The sequence below is a fragment of the Jaculus jaculus genome, chromosome 7, assembly GCF_020740685.1.
Source record: "Jaculus jaculus isolate mJacJac1 chromosome 7, mJacJac1.mat.Y.cur, whole genome shotgun sequence".
NCBI classification, from domain to species: Eukaryota; Metazoa; Chordata; class Mammalia; order Rodentia; family Dipodidae; genus Jaculus; species Jaculus jaculus.
The window spans coordinates 82,471,739-82,491,685 of NC_059108.1; the positions used below are offsets into that span (position 1 = coordinate 82,471,739).

General features: G+C 36.2%; 1 protein-coding gene across 2 annotated transcripts in view; it reads left to right on the forward strand.

Annotated features, from left to right (window-relative positions):
• Akap6 (A-kinase anchoring protein 6) overlaps window positions 1–19,947 on the forward strand; it is a 491,862-nt gene that overhangs the window by 376,006 nt on the left and 95,909 nt on the right. For both annotated transcript variants that reach the window (XM_045154209.1, XM_004661860.2), the window contains exon 10: window positions 19,383–19,529. In XM_045154209.1, the coding sequence (XP_045010144.1) occupies window positions 19,383–19,529 (147 nt within the window). The remainder of the gene's footprint in view (window positions 1–19,382; window positions 19,530–19,947) is intronic.

Sequence of the window (19,947 nt, forward strand, 5' to 3'; positions counted from 1 at the left end):
AAGATCATCCCTTAGGATTTTTGAATTTTAAGGCCTTATTTTTTAATCCAATTTGAGTTATTTCTGTACATAATAAAAGATACTATTACATCCTTATGCATGTGAATATCCAACTTTCCTTGCACCATCATGAAGAGACCATTCTTGTATCAAGAATATGTTCTTGGCACCTTTGTCAAAAGTCAGTTGATTTTCAATGTGTATGTAGAGTATGTTTCTATCTTTTGTCTTTAATTTTTTCATAAATATTTTGTATTTTGCAGTGCACATATTGTTTACTTTCTTAACTTCAATCCTAAAGATACTTTTTTTTTCCCCTTTAGCTATCCTAAATGCCACTGTTCTTTAGATTTCTTTTTCAGGTATCTCACTATTTGTGTTGATCATCCTGTGGCTCCATTGGACATTACAGTATTTTTAGAAAGTCTTTGAAGTTTTCTATACATAAGAGTACATCATCTGCAAACAGGGGCAACTTAGTAGCTTCTTTTCTACTTTTCATGTTTCATACGGTTTTTTTTTTGCTTGCCTAATTAATCTGTCACTCAAAAGATAAATGAATAAATATGTGCTGTACATACATGTCTTCAATGTTTATAATAGTATACATACATGATTGGATACTGTTTACTCATTTGAAACTGTATGGATGAATCTCTAAAACATTACATTAAGTTAAATAAGTTGAGCACAGAAAGACAAAACAGCACATGACATCATTCATAGGCGGAATCAGAAATGTTTACCACAAAAGTGTAGACAGTAGAATGGTAGTTATCTGTGTCAGGTGGTTAAAGATATAGGGAAATGGGATAATGAAGGTTAAAAGATAGTTACAGGTAGGTAAGAGGAATACTTTTAAATGTTCAGAACGTTCTAATAAATACAAACAGAAATCCAGTCTTGTGATTGAGGCTAGGCAGGGGAAGATGGCCAGAGGAAGAGGAGAGAAATTGGGAATGACAGTTTGTGATTAGAATTTCCTTTAAGGCTGATGTTCTAAAATTGATTTTTGGTAATATTTGCACATCCATGTGAATGAATTAAAACCGTTGTTTTCTGCACTTTAAATAGGCAATTTGAATCACATACAAATTATATTTTAATAAAGCTACACTTTAAAAAAAAGGGCAGGTTTAAATTGAATTGAAGATCTACTTCAGGAGACTTAGTGGCTGGTCATCACTCTACCCAAAATCCCCAACTGAAGTGCCTTTACTGGGGCACTCTATGGTTGAAGGCAGATTATGATTTACTCAAAAAGATAAGTTTTATGCTTTGAAAATTGAATTAATTGCATTAACTAATAATTTTTGAAATTTGTATCTTTCTCTATATCTAAGTTTAATGATACTTTCTACCTTAATTGTCTTTCTTTCTTACACATATTTGGAAAATTAGCTTAGGTTCATAATATACATATATTAAGAATAATGGTGAAATAGTTTCACCTTCCCCCAAAGAATAAGGAACAATTTTATCTGAGGTTAGTAAGGAAAAGTTGTTAGATATTGCACTATGCCATGGAGTGCCATATAAAAGAAAGGATATCCTTTAACTAACTTATAATCCATTTAGAAAAGGAAAACCAAATAACATGAAATGAAGTGAAGACAGCAAATTTGTTTCTACAACAATAGAAGTATGAGTATTCTTGGAAAATCTTTATGTAAGAAATGGAAGCTGGACTGGCCCTTGCTGAGTAGAAAGTGACATAATGGTAGATGCTGCACAGACTGCAATGTAAGTAAAAAGCTTAGATCCAGAAACTAGCTTAATGTGTTCCTAGTACTTTACCCAAACCTACAAGACACACTAGAGAGAAGCAGAAAGCCAGTGGATCAATCATAATAGACATTCCATGAGTTTGGGAAAAGTCAATAACAGGAAATGTATTTTTTCCTTTTCCACCAAATATTAATTCTTAAACTCACTGTTTCAATTCATGATGAGAAGTTCTATGTATGAACTATTGCTATGAAACTGATGAGGATAATGTTAGCAAAAGTTATGTTATCATGCAACATTTGGATCAAGTTAGAACAAGCACACACACACACACACACACACACACACACACACACACACACAGTACTTATTGTATAGCTGGTCTATGATCTCTGCATATATTAGCCCATTCAGTCTTCATAGCAGTCTTATAGAGCAAGCATTAGTAGTATTCTTAGGTGAGAAGCTTAAGTACAGACAAGCTCACAGCTTGTAAGAAATGCAAGCAAACTTTAGACATGTTCAGTCTGATTTCAGACATGGATTTTATAATGATCTATTTTTGTCACTTTCATTTTTTTTTTATAACTCAAAACGTTTGGTGTGGTCCTGCCTTTCTTCAGTTATAGGAGGGAATGATTAAATGGTCATCTGTGTGTAGGTTTTGAGAACTTACTAGTACTGGGCAATATCAAATGTTCCCTTCTTCTTTTACTAAGAATAGAAAAAAATAGTTACATGTTATGGTCTATATTCTACAAGATAGGTATTGGATATGAATGCAATGTTTACTTTTCCAATGACTCTCCTCCAATATGCCATTACATTCTCAAATGTGGCCAGCACATTATTTCTCAGAGAGAAAATATAAACCAGTGGGAAGTTTACAGTCTTACTTGCAAACGTGTAACAGGCCAAAAAAATCTTGTTTGAAAAGTCATGTGTATTAAAATTGAAGAGTCTTTTGATGGCACATTTTACATAGAAATGTGGAATTCTTGAAAACTTTTACATTTGCTGGTGATTTGAAGGTGATCTTCCCTTGAAGTGTACAAGCTACCCACAGAACAAAGGCAAAACAGCAAAAATTAACCACAGGACATATGGGACCCAGTGAAGGGGCTTCCTTTCAATGGTGCTTACAGAAAATCCTTGATACCTTTTTGTAGTATTGTTGGGGCTATCACTTGTTTTAAATGGCTACATCTTTCTACTTTTCTCTTTCAGTTCTGATCTCCTCTTAATAATATTTTAGCCCTCATTGTTTAAGTCATCATTGTCATAGTGTCTCATTTGATCATTTCAGGCAAGCCATTCAATAAAGACTTTCTTTCTAGCTATAAGTTCCTTCCTTTCCTCCTGTTATTTTAAAAATATTTTATTTATTTATTTATGAGAGAGAGAGAGAGGAAAGAAGAAGGAGGAGGAGGAGGAGAAGGAGGAGGAGGTAGATATCAAGAGAGAATGGGCATGCCAGAGTTTTCAGCCACTGGATGTGTGTGCCACCTTGTACATCTGGCTTATGTGGGTACTGAGGAATCAAACCTGGGTCTTTAGGCTTCACAGACAAGTTCCTTAACCACTAAACAATCTCTCCAAGCCCTCCAGTTATTTTTATATAACTTTCATAAATTGTTCTCTCAAGACAATTGTTTCTTCTACTTGGCTAAACCTTTATAGCTTTTCCTTTTGTTTAATTTAATTTATTTATTTGACAGCAACAGATAGAGAAAGAGGGAGGTAGAGAGAGGGAGAAAGAGAGAGAGAGAGAGAGAGAGAGAGAGAGAGAGAGAGAGAGAGAGAGAAAGAGAGAGAGAGATAATGGGTGTACGAGGGCCTCCACCCACTGCAAACGAACTCCAGATGTATGTGCCACCTTGTACATCTGGCTTATGTGGGTACTGGGGATTTGAGCCTCAAACCATGGTCCTTAGGCTTCATAGGCAAGCTGTTAACTGCTAAGCCATCTCTCAAGGCCTCCTTTCTTTCTTCCTTCCTTTTTTTTTTTTTTTTGCCTTTCTATCCATATATTCTTTTATTGTTCTCTGATCCTTTACAGATAGCTGAGCAAAACCCTATATCATTACCAACATTTGCTATATTTATTTATCTCTCCTAGAGCCTTAGTATATACCAATGCATTACTATCTGCACCTTGAAGTTTCCTTAAGCTTTGAGCTGTCATTCTTCTGATGACAGGCATGACTATCAGTGAGAACTGTCCTATCAGCCCATTTAGCCTCACTTTCACACTATAAAGTCTATGAATTTTGGAGTTGACATCAAAATGAGTATAGCCACAGAGGCCAGAAGTGCAGGAGGGAGTCATTTTTAAGCATATTGTGGGTAACTCAATGTCACTTTGAATGATATTCTTGACCTTATTAACATTTAATTCCTAGGGTTCACCAATTTCCTATGACTTCTGGACTGAGATCTAAAGAAACATTTTCAAGTGCAGTAAGAGGGCCTAGCAAGCTAAACTGAAATTCCTTCCGGTCTACTTCTGGGTCCTGGCACTTTTATTGATCATGGGCAAGTCACTTAGCTCATGTGACAGCTTTTTGTCTTAAAACAGAAGAGATATTACTAACTTTCCTCAGGGGCTCACGGTAGTGGAATTGAAAAAAAAATCTATTGAAATGACAGTCAAGCTTTCTGATGTTGGAGCAACAATCAGGTTTTAAGTTTATAGCATAAAACCTAAAATTCTAAAAATTATTCTCTGGTAAACACAGAAAGACTCCCCCTAAAAACAAAGGTAGGGGATGCATTGTACAACAGAAAGGGTTAAGTCTGAAGCAAACTTGTTTTGGAACTGACTGTTAGAACCAGCCTCTTGTGCCCTGATCAAATATTCTTCCTAAGTGAAAACACTGCCACGTAAGAGGTTCCCTTAAATATTTAAAGAACGTCTGTCACCTTTGTCTTTTCCCTGATACATTTCATAGAAGTTTTTCACATGTCAACCATTGCTAGCCACAGAAACAATTAACTTTGTTCATGGTTTTGATTTGAAAATTGAGGATATTTCCTTGTTGGATGCTTTACCAAGTAAGATTTCTATGGAGAAGAAAGTTCAAAGATAAGTAAGGCAACCTTACTCTCCTCATGTCTATATACTAATATTATATGTTTACATATGTTTCAATAACTGTTTAAAGCCTTCCTTGTTTCTCTTCTGGGAGAACTTAAAATAAATCAATTGTTTTCAACCTGCTAAACCATAATGCTAATGCTAACAGTGGATAAATGGTAAATAATGCAGGGATCTTGATATAATATAGTCCCCCTGTTGCAGAAGATTTTAGAATCTAATTCTAAACACACACCTATCCTCATCTGGAAAAGACACACAAAATCCCCTCACAAAGTAGTCCTAAGGTATTAGATATTATCATACAAGGGCCATCACCAAGAATACATAATTGCATTATAGATCAATTAAGATTATGCATTTGCTGGGCTCTCAGGAGGCAGAGGTAGGAGGATTGCTGTCAGTTCAAGACCAGCCTGAGACTACATAGTGAATTCCAGGTCAGCCCGGGCTAGATCAAAACCCTACCTCAAAAAAGAACAAAAAAAATTATACATCCGAAAACATTTAGAACATTAAAAACAAGCACTAAAAGTCCCAATGTGAACTGTATGATTGTATTTCCATTGTTTTGGAAAGAGATAACTGAGAAACTCTTTATAAGTGGTATCTTAATATCTATTACCATGGCAAATCTACACTGCCAGAGTCCCTAGTCCCTGTGCTAAGAAAGAGACTATGTATATTTCATTATGCAGTTAAGTTTGGCCTAGAACTCACTATGCAGTACAGATCAGCCTTGAACTCACAATCTTCCTGCCTCAGCCTTGTTAATGCTGGGATTATAGTCTTGTGCTATCACACCCTGCTCGAAGACAGTTTTTGATGATAAAAATAAGAAGTTACTGGTTTCTATAGACTTTGAAAGATACCATATTTCACACTGGATGCATTGGATGAACCGTAGGGGCTACGACACGCTCTCAGTTTTGTCAAAAGAAGCAAGACATTCTCATTGAGGAAACATCAGCAACATTAACCTAAGAAGTAGATATTTTCTTCATTATGAAATTAATTTGTCTCTTTTTAGCATTATTTTTGAGGTGTACAATATCTTGGCAACTTCTTTAGATTAAAACTCTATGTGATTTGGGAAAAGCACGCTTCAGAATGTTTAATTCAGCGATACCAAAAGCACTAATGAAATATGCATGTATGAATTTTATATCATATTAGTTCCTTCTTTCTTGAAATCTGAATAAAAGCCAAACATCTGGATTATGTTTGAAAAGCCTGAATTTCCAATTTTCAGAAAGATCTGATCTATTTTGACATTGCACACTTGGCCTTAACATTGACAGTATGCTATTAACATTACTGGCAATTGTAGAAAAAAAAATCTAGATTTAAACAAACTTGGTGCCTCCTAATGCTAAAAATATCTCTATATTTGAAATGACTACTTCTGTGCAGTCATACATGTCCATCATTTAGGCTTCATCAGCATTTCCATTGTAAACATTTGCATTGAGCAGGCCCTGTCATTTGGCTATTGAGATATGAGGTACGCTTTGCTGCATATGTTCTGTGACTGTGTTAAAACAACAAACAGCAGTTCATCTATCAATTAATTTGAGAAACTATTCATTGAATTGGTATTTTCTGAAAGCCTTACCTATTCAGAATACTCAAAAAAGACATCGATAGCCCTCATCCTTTGAGGGTTTACTCTTCAAATCTATAAGACTAGTAACCAATTTCTGCTTTATAGATAACTGGTGAGATTAAAGCAGCTCAAGTGAAGTGAATATTTATGTTATAGTTTAAGGAAGTAAGGATATTGATGCCTTATCTCACTTTTTTTAATCATAGTTTAATAGAATATGGCTAATCAAGTTTTGAGAGGCAAGAAGTGCTGTGTTGGAAGGCAGGGTAATAAGTATAATAACATGATGGTATTTGAAGTGTGATAATGGGAAATCTCCAGTGGACTTTAACTTACCCATACTTAGTTTTACTGGATTTCTCATAGCATATATTAGGCAAATTTACTCTTTTGCTACATATACTGGATCACTAACATCTGAAATTTTTATCATATTGTTGGATTTAAGAAAAAACAGTAATATATTATATACAATTAAGTAAAAACAATGTTTAGAGGTGTCTATGTAGATGGGTGATAGAAAACCAAAGAAATGAATTTTGCTAGAAACATTTACACGGGAGTTTTGTTACATTAATTTCTGCCCCTCACATCTTCTTTCTGTCCTGCATTGTGTGCTCTAACAATATTACATCATTCCATAACTCCTCGTACTGTGTGCTGACATGATATTACAAGTGCTCTGATAGGGCCATCACAAGGAATCTGTAATTAGCGCAGTCATGTTGTATTATGACGATGATCTACGTCCTTCTCACTGAAGTGCATTGGCTTTCAGAGAAAGCCCATCAAAATGTGCAAATTTTGAACATAATATAATAGCACAACCACAAAAATGCATAGCATGGAAGTGAGAGAGAGAGAGTCATTACATTCTGGCTGCTAGGAGCAAGGGTTATGCATTTCTTCCATACCTGTAAAAGACAGGTCTGTATTGGTGGAAGGGGAAAAAAAACCCAAAAACTAAGGGTGCCATTTTTGAAGTGTATATAATTTTTTTTTTTTACGTCTACAGAAGTGTAATTAAGTAAGGGCCTAATTGTAAAAATACTATAGTAGAAATCCTTATACTTATCAGATCAAGGGGCTTGAAAGGATTTATTCAATACTTAGATTGAATGAACTGATGGAATGAACTGCCGTCCTATAGTAAGGTGATTACAGAAGTTTGTAAAATTTAGAATTTTGGGTTTACCTTGTTTGTTTTTTTTTTTTTTTTTTTTTTCCTTTTGGTTCTCTGTTTCCTATCTTGAGCTTAGATTGCAGAGCTTACATTCTTTTTTCTTTTTGTATTGTTGTATCTTTGCTCTGTTGTAGTTTTCCTGGGTTTTTGCACATCAGTTTCTGATGTTTTAATCATATTCCAAAAGGGACAACTTCTCAATGGCAGCCTTTGGTGCTGGTGTGTCTTCTACAAAGAATTTGTGATTGCTATGGTTGCTGTGATGAATGAGGAAGCTTGACTTTCTAAACCAGAGAGGAATTTTAGCCGCTTGCTTGCAGGGTAATCCTCACTCAACCTCAGAAATACCCCAACCAGGTAGACATCTACCTGAACACCTCTAACTTCCATGTTTCCCTTGACTGAATAATAGCCACTCCTTATATGGATTTCCCATTGAGGAAGTGGCAGTTCTTGTTCAAGTAGTCTTCTTTGGCCATTAATATATAGTCTTGATCATTTGTTGGTTTCAGTTCAAACCCTAATTTTTCCTTTCTCTTTCTATCTACTTTCTATTGTTTGATTCATATTGAACCTAAAGGCCACTGAAGCTGAGTTACCACCATTCTTTATGCAGATTTTAAATTGTCATCATTTGGTGAGGCTAGGGTAGTGTGAAGGGTGATAGATAACTCAGTCGGGCTTGGCATTTGTCATTTCTCCCTGTCAGATTTAATTCATTATGCCAGCATCTTTTAGACCTGTTAGGAGCTAATATTACCATCTGAAGCAGACAGTGTGCAGTAGTTCTCCATGGATTCAGGTCCAAGTCAGAGACATAGTTTGATTTGTATATTAAAATGTTTTAATGGAGCACATACAATTAAGAGATTTCACATAGGAATATGTACTTCTGGCTTTACTTAAAAAACACATACTTGGGCTGGAGAATGGCTTAGCAGTTAAGGCGCTTGCCTGCAAAGCCTAAGGACCCATGTTTGACCCTCCAGATCCCGCATAACCAAGATGCACAGAGGTGAGGCAAGTGCAAGGTTGCACATGCCTACTAGGTGGCACAAGTGTCTGGAGTTTGATTGCAGTGGCTGAGGCTCTGGCATGCCAGTTCTCTCTCTCTTTCTAAGAAAAGAACCATACTTGTCAGGCATAGTGGTGTACGCCTTTAACCCCACCACTTGGGAGTCAGAGGTAAGAGGATCCTTGTGAGTTAGATGCCAGCCTGAGACTACACAGTGAGTTCTAAGTTATCCTGGTCTAGACTGAGACCCTACCTCAAAAATAACAAAGGGCTGGAGAGATTGCTTAGTGGTTAAGCACTTGCCTGTGAAGCCTAAGGACCCCGGTTCCAAGTTTGATTCTCTAGGATCCACGTTAGCCAGATACACAAGGGAGTGCACACATCTGGAGTTCATTTCCAATGGCAAGAAGCCCTGGCATGTCTGCCTCCCCTCTGCCTCTTTCTCTCTCTGTCTGTTGCTCTCAAGTAAATAAATAAAAATGAACAAAAAATTAAAAATAACAACAAAAATACTTGATGGTACTGAAATCACATTTCCACAGTAGTAGTTGGCATAGCTTTAGGTAGGGCTCCCCTCCCCATCCCAATACCTTCTCATGGCTCCTATCTGGGGTCTAAAGCTAGTAATAAGTACATGTATGTATTGTTTTTGTCTCTTTTTTTTCCATGAGATCAGCAGTAGGTAGATTGTGAATGAGAGAAGAGCACTTATTCTTACTTTACTCAATTCCTTTATATTATCTGTCATATAGGAAAATATTATAACTGCCTTGTATTTGCTTGTAAGAGATTGTTGTTAAACACTCAGGAATTGTGTCTAGATTAACAACCATTGGGAGCTCAGGATCCTCCCATTGGAGTATGTATGTCAGAAAAATCAGCAAACATTACAAATCAGGACTTTTTATCTTTTTCTTTTTTCTCCCAGAGAACCAGCTAGTTAACACATAAGTGCCTGCATGTGAGTTTATGACCTCTGTGCCAAATTGCTTATCATTATTTATAGATCCATAAGATTAGTCTGGCAATCTGATCTATATCCCATATTCATGTTTTCCTTACTTACATCTTTAAAGTACAAAGACTAGACCAAACACGGGGACTATGACATGGCCTGTTCAACAGGTTCTCTGCAAAATTCCTTGTACTTGATGCTTCTAAGTGAATGTATCCATCTGCTCATACTATGCTGGAAGTACATCTCTCCAGTCCATGCATTCCCATTCTTTATTTTTAAAAAAATTTATTGACAACTTCTATACTTACAGACAATAAACCATGATAATTCCCTCCCTTCCCCCACTTTCCCATTTACAACTACACTCTCCATCATATACCCTCCCTTTCTCCATTAGTTTCTTTGTAATTTTTATGTCTTCGTCTTTTTCTCCTATTATGAGGGTCTTGTGAAGGTTTTGCTAGGCACTGTGAGGTCATGGATATCAAGGCCAATTTCTGTCTAGACAATTGCACTGTAAGGAGTGGTACCCTTCCTTTGGCTCTTACATTCTTTCTGCCACCTCTTCTGCAGTGGACCCTGAGCCTTGGAGGGTGTGATAGAGATGTTTCAGAGCTGGACACTCCTATGTCATTTCTTCTCAGCACTATGTTGGCTTTTGGGTTGTCTCAGTGGTCACTGTCATCTGAAAAGAGAAGCCTCTCCAACCAAAAGTGACAGTAGCATTAATATATGAATATGAACATTAAGAACATTACGTGTAGTGCTTTTAGACAGTTTGGTGATGATAATATATGTATTTAGCCAGGCAAGAGCAGGCTTCATACCCCTAAGCCTCATGACCTCCCCTGCGATAGGCTTTTGATTAGGTTTTCAATACCAGGCATGTATTCCCTCACATAGAGCAGGCCTCTAGTCCAATCAGAGAGCAGTTGGTTTCCCCCATAGCAGACATGCCACTATTGTACCCGTTTGGTCATTTGGCCTGACTGGCCTAACTTGAGGCTTAAAGTGTTGATTGTTTTTACCACTCATGACTTCTGTCTCCCATAGTGGTGCATACAATGCAGCTTTCCCTATCTTTCAGTTGGCTGGTCTACAGGGAGAAGGTTTTCAGCTCAGCACCACCTTGATTTCTCAGTGACCTTGCTACCCAGGCATGTGTGCATTCCCATTCTTGTTGCAGGGATTTAAATCATGAGATTTTGGGTGCATGTTGCTAGCAATTTAATTATGTTTAAACTCTGGTTAGTACTATAGTAAATAACTGATTGGTATTGTCACAAAATTGCATTGAGACTGTAATAGGATTTAATGTCTGTATTCTGCACATTGACACTCAATTAAAATTTCCATATATTCTGTTAGCCAGTTCTTATAGGCAAACTAGAGCAAACACCATTGTTCTAAGCTAAACACTTCAAACCAGACAAACTAGATGACAGTGTCAACCAGAAATAAATGCATCAATTAAAACTAGAGTTTGGCTTATCAAATATAGATCAAAAGCAAGAAACTGACCAGAAAGCACATCATACATTTCTTCCTTAGATTACACTATTTTTCACTGACATCAGAGGAAAAGTAACACATTAAAACCTCCTTACTGAATTACAGTCTTAGACCAATGGATCCATTGGGCTTGTTCGGCTAAAAGCCACAACAGACTTTGTAATGTAGTGATGTAATCTTGGCTTTGTGTCATTTATATTCAACCTAAAAAGGATAAAAAACAGGGAAAAAAATTTTTTTTTTCTGAATAGACAGCCTGACAACAATATTGTTCCATGTGGGTTTTTATTTGGATTCTTTCCAAATGGTTCACATGCCTTCACAGGAACACATCATGCCTGCTTACTTTTTTTTTCCCCCTCTGCATTCTAAAGTTTCCCCCTTATACTAGCTTTCTATTTTTCTTTTAAGATCTCGTTATGTTTGTAAAACTAACCAGCTCCACCACAAAATTAGGATGTATCTTGCAGAGAGCATTCATTTTACTTTTTGCATATTTTTCCCGAGGTCATGTCAAGGTTAGTTTGAATTCCATCCTACATTAAGACTTCTTTCACAGCTATTTAGCTCGGCAGCCTACTCCCCGCTGGGGTCTGCCCCTTGGGCACGTCAAAGCTTCAGACCTGACAAATCACACACAGATGAAGCTGTACAGTTTCTTAAACAGTTTTATCAGTAACTTTTCCCCCCGTCTATCCTCTTTCATATAAAGACTTTTTCCCCTTTGAATTACTATTTCATGAATTGTATGTATTTGAGACAGTTTGTTTTTACATCAGATTTATAGACTAGCAGTATCATTTATTTATAACAAAGTATACTAGTAGCCTCCCATTTGCCAGTATGACAGACTGTTCTTAACTAGGAAAACTGTAATTGCTTCATCAAAATCTATTTTTAGTAGGAAACTTATTGTTGAAATATCAGAGTTCATTGGAATCAGAAAAAAAAGTGTGGACCCTAAAAATGCATCCAGTTTACAACCTATTATGATTTGAACCTGGAAATGTTTCTCAAATAGTTATAGTAATATGCTCTTATCAATATTTCAACAAATTGTGAAACTAATGGTGCATTTCCATTTCCTGTTCATTGATGAAGTTAAGGTGCTTGGTTGCTAATGAGTGCGTTAGCAACACGAGACTCTTTTGGGGCTTAAGAAGATCAGGATTTTTAAAATGCAGCTTACTATCTTTATTTATAGGGTGAAAACATGGACTGCCACAGAATTGTTAGATCAACTGAAGAAATGGTATAATGATCACTCCATAGTAATATAGATAACCCTAAGTGACCAGGTTATACAGTTTTCTAGTTCCCAAAACAGAATGTTTTCTTTTACAAGCTACAGGTAGGTCATTACATTTTCATTTATAAGTAACTTTCATCAGTAACAATCAACTTTTGAAGGTTTTCACTGTAGACTAAACCAAAAACTTACAAGTGAGAGAGGAAGTCACGTTTAACTGATTCTCTTCTCCTCACTCCTCAGTCATCTTTTACAGTTAACTCGGCAGGAAAGTACCCCATGAAGGATCTAGAAAAGATTGCTTTGTGGAAACTAATTAAAGACAGTTCTAACTAGGAAAAGAAAGAAAAGAAAAAAGGATGAAGGGAATTACATGAGGTGTCACAGTGTTGTTTAGGGACATTTTATTTAATGTTTGCAATTCATAAGGAAGCACGAAGTTCCAAAAACATCCATTTTGCCATAACTCTATATTCATATTACATTTTGCAATAAGATACATGTCACCAGGCAAACATCTTGAAGAAATCATTTCAGCGCTGGCGCATTAACACATCATGGTGAAAAGAGAGGCTTGTGCTTTCCACGCAGTGCATTTTGGTTTTCAATTAATGTGAAAGCACTACAATGCCCATGCAACTTCTCTTGCCTAGTGGTGCACCATTTATCATTGCAGTTTTACATTGACCTTGACACCCACTTCATTAGAATAAAGATTGTCTACCATTTAGGTTACATTGTTCCTCTGCACAGAGACCCCATGCAAATTTCTGTTCAGATAGAAGAGCTGTGAGGCTGTCAGAGGTCATCTGCATTAAATGATTGCGGCTATTTTCCAACTGCTTCTTTTCATTCTACTCAATTCAGGCTGGAGGATCAATCAAGTCCTCTGCCTGAAACAGTGGGGCTGCTGGGAATATAACTCTTCGGGTAGTAGTAGATATGCCCTAAACAGTATTAAATATTTAATATAAACTCATTAAGGGCCATGCCATGCACAGGCTTGAGAAAGATATCAGATTTATAGAAATATCAAAGGAGCCAAGAAGCCTTCCAAAAAGAAGTAAAATAATAATAAATTTTATCATTTTAGAAGATATAATAACAATATTTCTTATACCTAGTGTTCCTACAGGAGTTGTTTGTCTTACCCTTGACCTGAGTTGGGAAGGGAAGGGACAAGTGGATGTATATTCTTATGCAATATTCCACATGAAATGTACACTAAAAGTTTTCAGTTACTATTGGTGTTTTATATCTGTTCTGTAACAATGAATTCTGCCCCAGCCATATTTATTTTAAAAAAGACTTATATATTTGTTATATAAAAGAAATGATTGGAGAAATAAGTTGCCAGGCCTACTACTTAAGTTTCCTGAGTGATATAATTGGAATTAAATTATTAATGGGAGATACTTTTAAAAAGATTGTTTTATGATCTTCTATTAGGGAATTTGCAATTCATTTTAATATTTGTAGTTTGATTTATATTAAAGATAATGCAATCTATGTCCAATTAACAATACATGGGCAATGTAATGTGATTTCTAGATCATGCAAATGGAATAACTTAGAAGAGAGGGAAAACGCAATTCTTAACCTCAGATGTAATTTGCTGTGCGAGTTCTGGCAATTTTAAATGACATTGCACTTTTTAATTTTTCCAAAGGCTCAGCAGCAAATTTATCCCAATCAAGAAAGCCTATTATTAATTTACAAGGACAATTGTAGGAGTCTTTATTATAATTTCTTTGTGCAATTATTTGTCATAAATTCTAATGGTAAAATACAAGTAGTTTGCAAAAGTGAGAAGTATTATTTGTCTTGAGCTTGAACCCTCTTTGATCTTGAACATCCTCCCTAAATATTGGTGATACTGATTCCTGTGCAGCATCCCAGGCTTGGGGAGATGCTGGACACTGGCCTTCTGAAAGAGGGGGCAACCAGAACCACTGCAGAGGCAACATTGGCCTCTAGCAGCACAGCTGAGCTGTGGACCCTGGACTTTCCTATAAAAGGTCTCTTTGTTCACCACTGAATGGCATTAGGCATGGACTGCTGAGGGGCCACCATGAATCCTCGAATGAGGAGGGCAAACACGAGTCAGAGAATGGTAACGTGAGAGTCAAAGACAGATACATCTTTGCATTTCTGTGTGAAAATCCATATTTTCACACATTATTTTGCAGTAGTTTGGTTTTCGATGTGTTTCTTGCATGTACTTTCTTATTGACAGGCTAATATGTACTTTTCTTGGTATGTTTTCTCTATCTGCTATTCTGTATGGGGGAAGATAATCATGACAACTATACAGGTGTTTGAGACACTAATTAACAGGCAAACTTGTCATTCTTATAACTATGTCCATATCCTTGTTACAACTCTTCTTAATATAAGGTCCCATGAAACTCAGTTAAAAGTAATACATTGTATGACATTGTATGTTATAAATACTCAAACCCCAGTGACCCAGAATTGGACACCCATATTCTAATAATCAAGAAAACCATTGGATTTAATTCTTGTGTTTCTTGTAGCTAATGCTTCACTCTGTTTAGCCATGTCTGGTCTCTTTTCAGCATAACCAACAGAAGCACCATACAAAAGTCTTACAATGGATGTCTTAATCTCTCTGTGTGCTTTTAGCGCATTATTTTGAATTCCATCATGCTGCCTTTTTTCTTTCCTCTTCTGAAGTTTTATTACAACAGCAGAATTCCCAGGGAGCTTTTGGGGCAAGGTTCACATAATATAGCCCTGAAGTTTTTGCTTAGGTGGCCCCCCCCAACCCCACTCCGAGTCCTGGCCATCTTTTGGTGATCTTTCTACTTCAAAAAGAGTCAGTGGGTAGATTATTACAACATTAGCTGAATATAGTTTATTTTTTATATTTTTTTATTTACTAGACAGTGAGCATCAACTACCCTTTCATGATGCTTTCTTTCTCTGACCTCACAGTAACCAGGCATCTTGTTCTTTAACATTGAGGGAGGCAGAAAAATGCTTGAGTTGCTCAATGTGTGCCTTCTATACCAGTTTCAAAATGGCTTATTCTTCTGGTTTCCATGGTGACAATTAACACTGTTTCAAGGCATTGTTCCAGTCTCCATTTGGGCAGAATTTCGGTGTGATTTTTTTTAACAAAAAAAAAAAAAAAAGGTTTTAGGGGAGGGAAAAAAGCCCTTAGCATAACTGTCAAAAAACTTATCTCAATCAAGTCTGCATGCATTTGGAAATAAATTCATTTCAGAAATCTCTGTTTTTGCATGTTTTGTTTTATAATCCAGTTTTAGCATTTGTGTTTTAACAGGTAAGCAGTAAATAAGGATTTTAATTTTAATTCTTACTTAAAATTGTGAGCCACTACTTGTAGTTATTTTTTCCTCTGTATTTTCTTCAAGTTGTTTTTTTAGACATAGCAATAGCATTTAGGATAGTAGTAGCCTGTGTCTTTAATTTGGATCATTCACAAATCTATTAGGAGGATTCATTATTCCAAATTGAATTGGCCAAGCAAATACACTTAATAATGTAAATATGCCCTTTCAATAGAGTATATTTTATTTTTGACTAGACAGAGAGGTCCACAGCAGGTGCTGTGGGGAAATTAAATACTGGATGCTTATTTACATTAGCACTCAAGAAAAGCCATCTGACTTTAACTTTGCTAATCTCATTTTTGGCTATTGAAAAGTAGTCTATATCATAACATCCCCAGACTGCAGGACACAATGAGGCAGTTTCTGCTCACTTACTGCTGTGGGTGAAATGAATATGAATATGATTATCTTCTCACCACAGGACAAAGTAGACCTACTTCAGAGCATGACCAAGAACAGATAGAGCTGGTAGTTGATTCTCCCCTCTAATGTTTTTGAAAAGGTGTTAGAGAAGAATGAAAATATACTAGCCTCAACAAAAATACAACCCTCTTGGTATGATTATATGTACATCTTGAGGTCTTAGATCATATTAGATTGAACCTTCAGAATGCCTCAATAATTAAAAGAAATATTTTCACCTTCAATTCCATGACATCCTAGTACCTTCCATTCACATAAAAATCCATGTAATAATTAACTAGGTTCTCAGCTTCCATAATTTGAAAACATTACGTATCTGTGATATCCTTCATCAGGCTGTTATGTAGTATGTGACATGAATAGAGAGTACATGTAAAGACAAAGTTATTTTTTTCATGTAATCACCATATTGGCAGTGATTGCTATAACTACTTATACCACATCATCGATAGAAATATATTACTAAGTATAATTATATTAATTGATTTTAACTCTTTATTATTACAAGAATGTCATTTATATGGAGTACATCTAAAGCATTATTTTTCTTGAGCTCATATGATTTGTAGGAGGTGTTTAAAGTTGAGGAGGAAAAAGAGAAGAAAAACTTGTCACAAGTAAAAATTATAATAGATAGAAGCCACTCCCAGAATGCACAGCGAGAGACCTCCCTCTGTCAATACACAGGACATAAGGAAAAGATTTGAATAGATCCTTCTGACTGCCTGAAATACGGCTTTTTCCTAACATTATGTCAGTCTTACCTAATTAATTATGCAAATCTTTACATGGGAATCTGATTACATAAAGTAGATTGCCCTCTCTTCCAGTCATCATTCTGACAAATCAAACACGATCTCAATTTCTAGAATACTTGTTGAATATTGAGTCGAGAAAATTCAAGTGGACAGTGTGTTTTCTGTGTTGGAGTAACATGGCCGTGGTAATTGCCAGCCATTAGAAAATGCAATCAGAATTTCCCATGTATTATAGTCCACATTCTGCAACTGCTCTAAAGCAGCCCTTGATTTTCTTCAAGCTGCATATTCATGTAATTTTGGATACTCTGACACCCTGATCAGCATTCATTAATAATATGAAATGCTTTAAATCACCTCATTTAAAACATTTTGTTCTGTGATCCACAAATGACTAACATTTGGAGAAGTTTACATAATACAAATGATGTGCATGTTTAGTGTAAATGAAAGATTAAAATGTGAAACTGAAAGTATGCAAACATATGCATGCAAATGCCGAAGATTTATTAACTGAAACTGATTTCACACCTTCTTTTCTTTTAAGCTGCTTCCAATTGTCTTTTAGTTGGGATTTCATATAATATCATGTTTTGAGGGGGAATAAAAACCATTCAAGTGTTTGGGCATATTTTGAACTTGCTGATTAGTGTACTTTGCCTAGATGAAAAGGTTTTCTCATCATATCTTATGAGGATACTTATCTCAGGTGTTCTCTCAGGGCAAAGGAGCTGGGCTACCATGGGACTCACTGACCTAACCATGTTGATTCAAAGAAGGAAGTTGTAAAGTTGCCATTATATTTTGAAAATGTGCTTAAAATGAAAATATGCTTAGTATTTTAATCATAGTCTAATTTTTGTTTCTAGGACTATTTAACATATATTAAAAATATAGCCATAGTCATTACTAGCTGTTCACAAAACTTTCAGACTAAAAAGTCAGACTTACTTGAAGAGAATCACTATAGTAACTATTATATTAAATATCTCTTACATTATCTCCAGCAAAACATCTAAGAGACTTAGTTGGCAGTGTGGTGGAATACAGTGTATATTCATGGGGTTGGGGAAAGGTTCTGTAATCAACTGTGATATTCAGGCACTTTACAAAAATTAATAAGGAATTGTGGATTTGTAACCATTCCCAAGGCACTGTTTTTCTTTCTTTCTCTTACGTATCTCGTGTGTGTGTGTGTGTGTGTGTGTGTGTGTGTGTGTGTGTGTGTATGTTTGTTGTATATGCATGTGATTTTGCATGTGTATGGTATGCATATATGTTCATGTGTATGGGCATGTGAGTGGGGGTCTCTGTGGGTATGCTTGCATATGAGTGTGGAGGCCAGAGGTCGACAGGTCCCTTCTTTATTACTCTCTGCTTTGTTTTGAGACAGGGTCTCTCACTGAATCCAGAGCTTACTTATTGGGTTAGAGAAGCTAGCCAACCAGTCCCAGGAATGCACTTGTCTCTTCCTCTCTTGTGCTGGTATTATAGGCACATGCTATCATGCCCAGCATTTTAAGTGGGTCCTGGGGATCCAAGCTCAGGTCCTTGTGCTTGCACAGCAAGAGGTTTACCATCTTCCAGTCTTGTATGTACCTCTTAAGCATTTACAGAGTTTTTCTTTAATTACTTTTTGAGATATGCTCTCATATATCCCAGGTTGGCCCTCCACTCACTTTGTAGCTGAGGATGACCTTGAATTTCTGATTCTCTACCTCCTTCAGAGTGCTAGAATTTCAAGAACCAGCCACCACATATGACATCATATGGCACTAGAGATTGAGCCCTGGCCTCATACGTGCTAGGCACTCTACCAAGTGAACTACATCATAGCCTCCTATAGTTTTTAAGTAAAAGAAAAATAAAAACAATACCTTAGGGGACTTATATAAGTCACATAATCTCCATAGATAATTTTATTAAACTATTCTGAGATGAACCGTTGGGGTTAGAGATGAGAGGAGGCTCTGGAGCCAAATGTTGACCAAAACTTATGGAAATACTAAATCTTTCCAGGCCAGGTGTTTTCCCAGTTCTAGTATTTTAAATTAAAAAAAAATCAAATGTGTGTGTAAGCTTAGTGTAAAAAGGCATATCATAGGCTTAAGGGATGGCTTACTAGTTAAGCCATTTGCCTACAGAGCCAAAGGACCAAGGTTCGATTCCCCAAGACCCATGTAAGCCAGATGCTCAAGGTGGTGCCTGTGTCCGGAGTTTGTTTGCAGTGGCTAGAGGCCCTGGCAATCCCATTCTCTCTCTTTCTCTCCCTCCCTCTTTCTTCCTGTCAAATAAATAAATAAAATTTTTAAAAAGGCATATCTTTGACAGTACCTCAATACAATAATAGATGTTTATGTGGGAAATGTCTTTGAAAACAAAAACTTTAAAAACCCATTAGCAATAAAACTGGCAAGATCCCTTAAGAATATTTCTGTCCTTAACGATGCCTCTTTCTCACTTTTCATTTTAGCGGTACAGTGTGGAAATGTCCATCAGACACCTGAAAAAGACAGAGCTGCTTAGTAAGGTTGAAGCTTTGAAGAAAGGTGGCGTTTTACTACCAAATGATCTCCTTGAAAAAGTGGATTCAATTAATGAAAAGTGGGAACTGCTTGGGGTATTTGCATTTTTATTACTGTTTGTAGGTTATGTGTATATTTTTTGTGTAGTGAAGTACTCTATCTGTCTGATTTCTAATTTGAGGCACAAATATTTCTCTCTTTCAATTCACTCCCTACATTTCAAACAAGCTATTTATGCTATTATGGGGGAAACATTGCTTTTCCTCTTCTGCTGAATTTTTTCTTTATTCGGAGCTTGTCTCTTCTCAGATTTTAATAATTTTGGTTCTTTAATACATAAAAAAGTAAGTAAAATATGCCATGTATTATGGGTATGCACCAAGTCAACTGTAATACAGTATATCTGATATACACTGACTGTCATGCTTGAATGAATGTTAATAGAATTTATTCTGAAGGTACATGTTAGAGACATCCACTAGTTAACTCTTTATTGTCCCTGAAGAAAAGTGT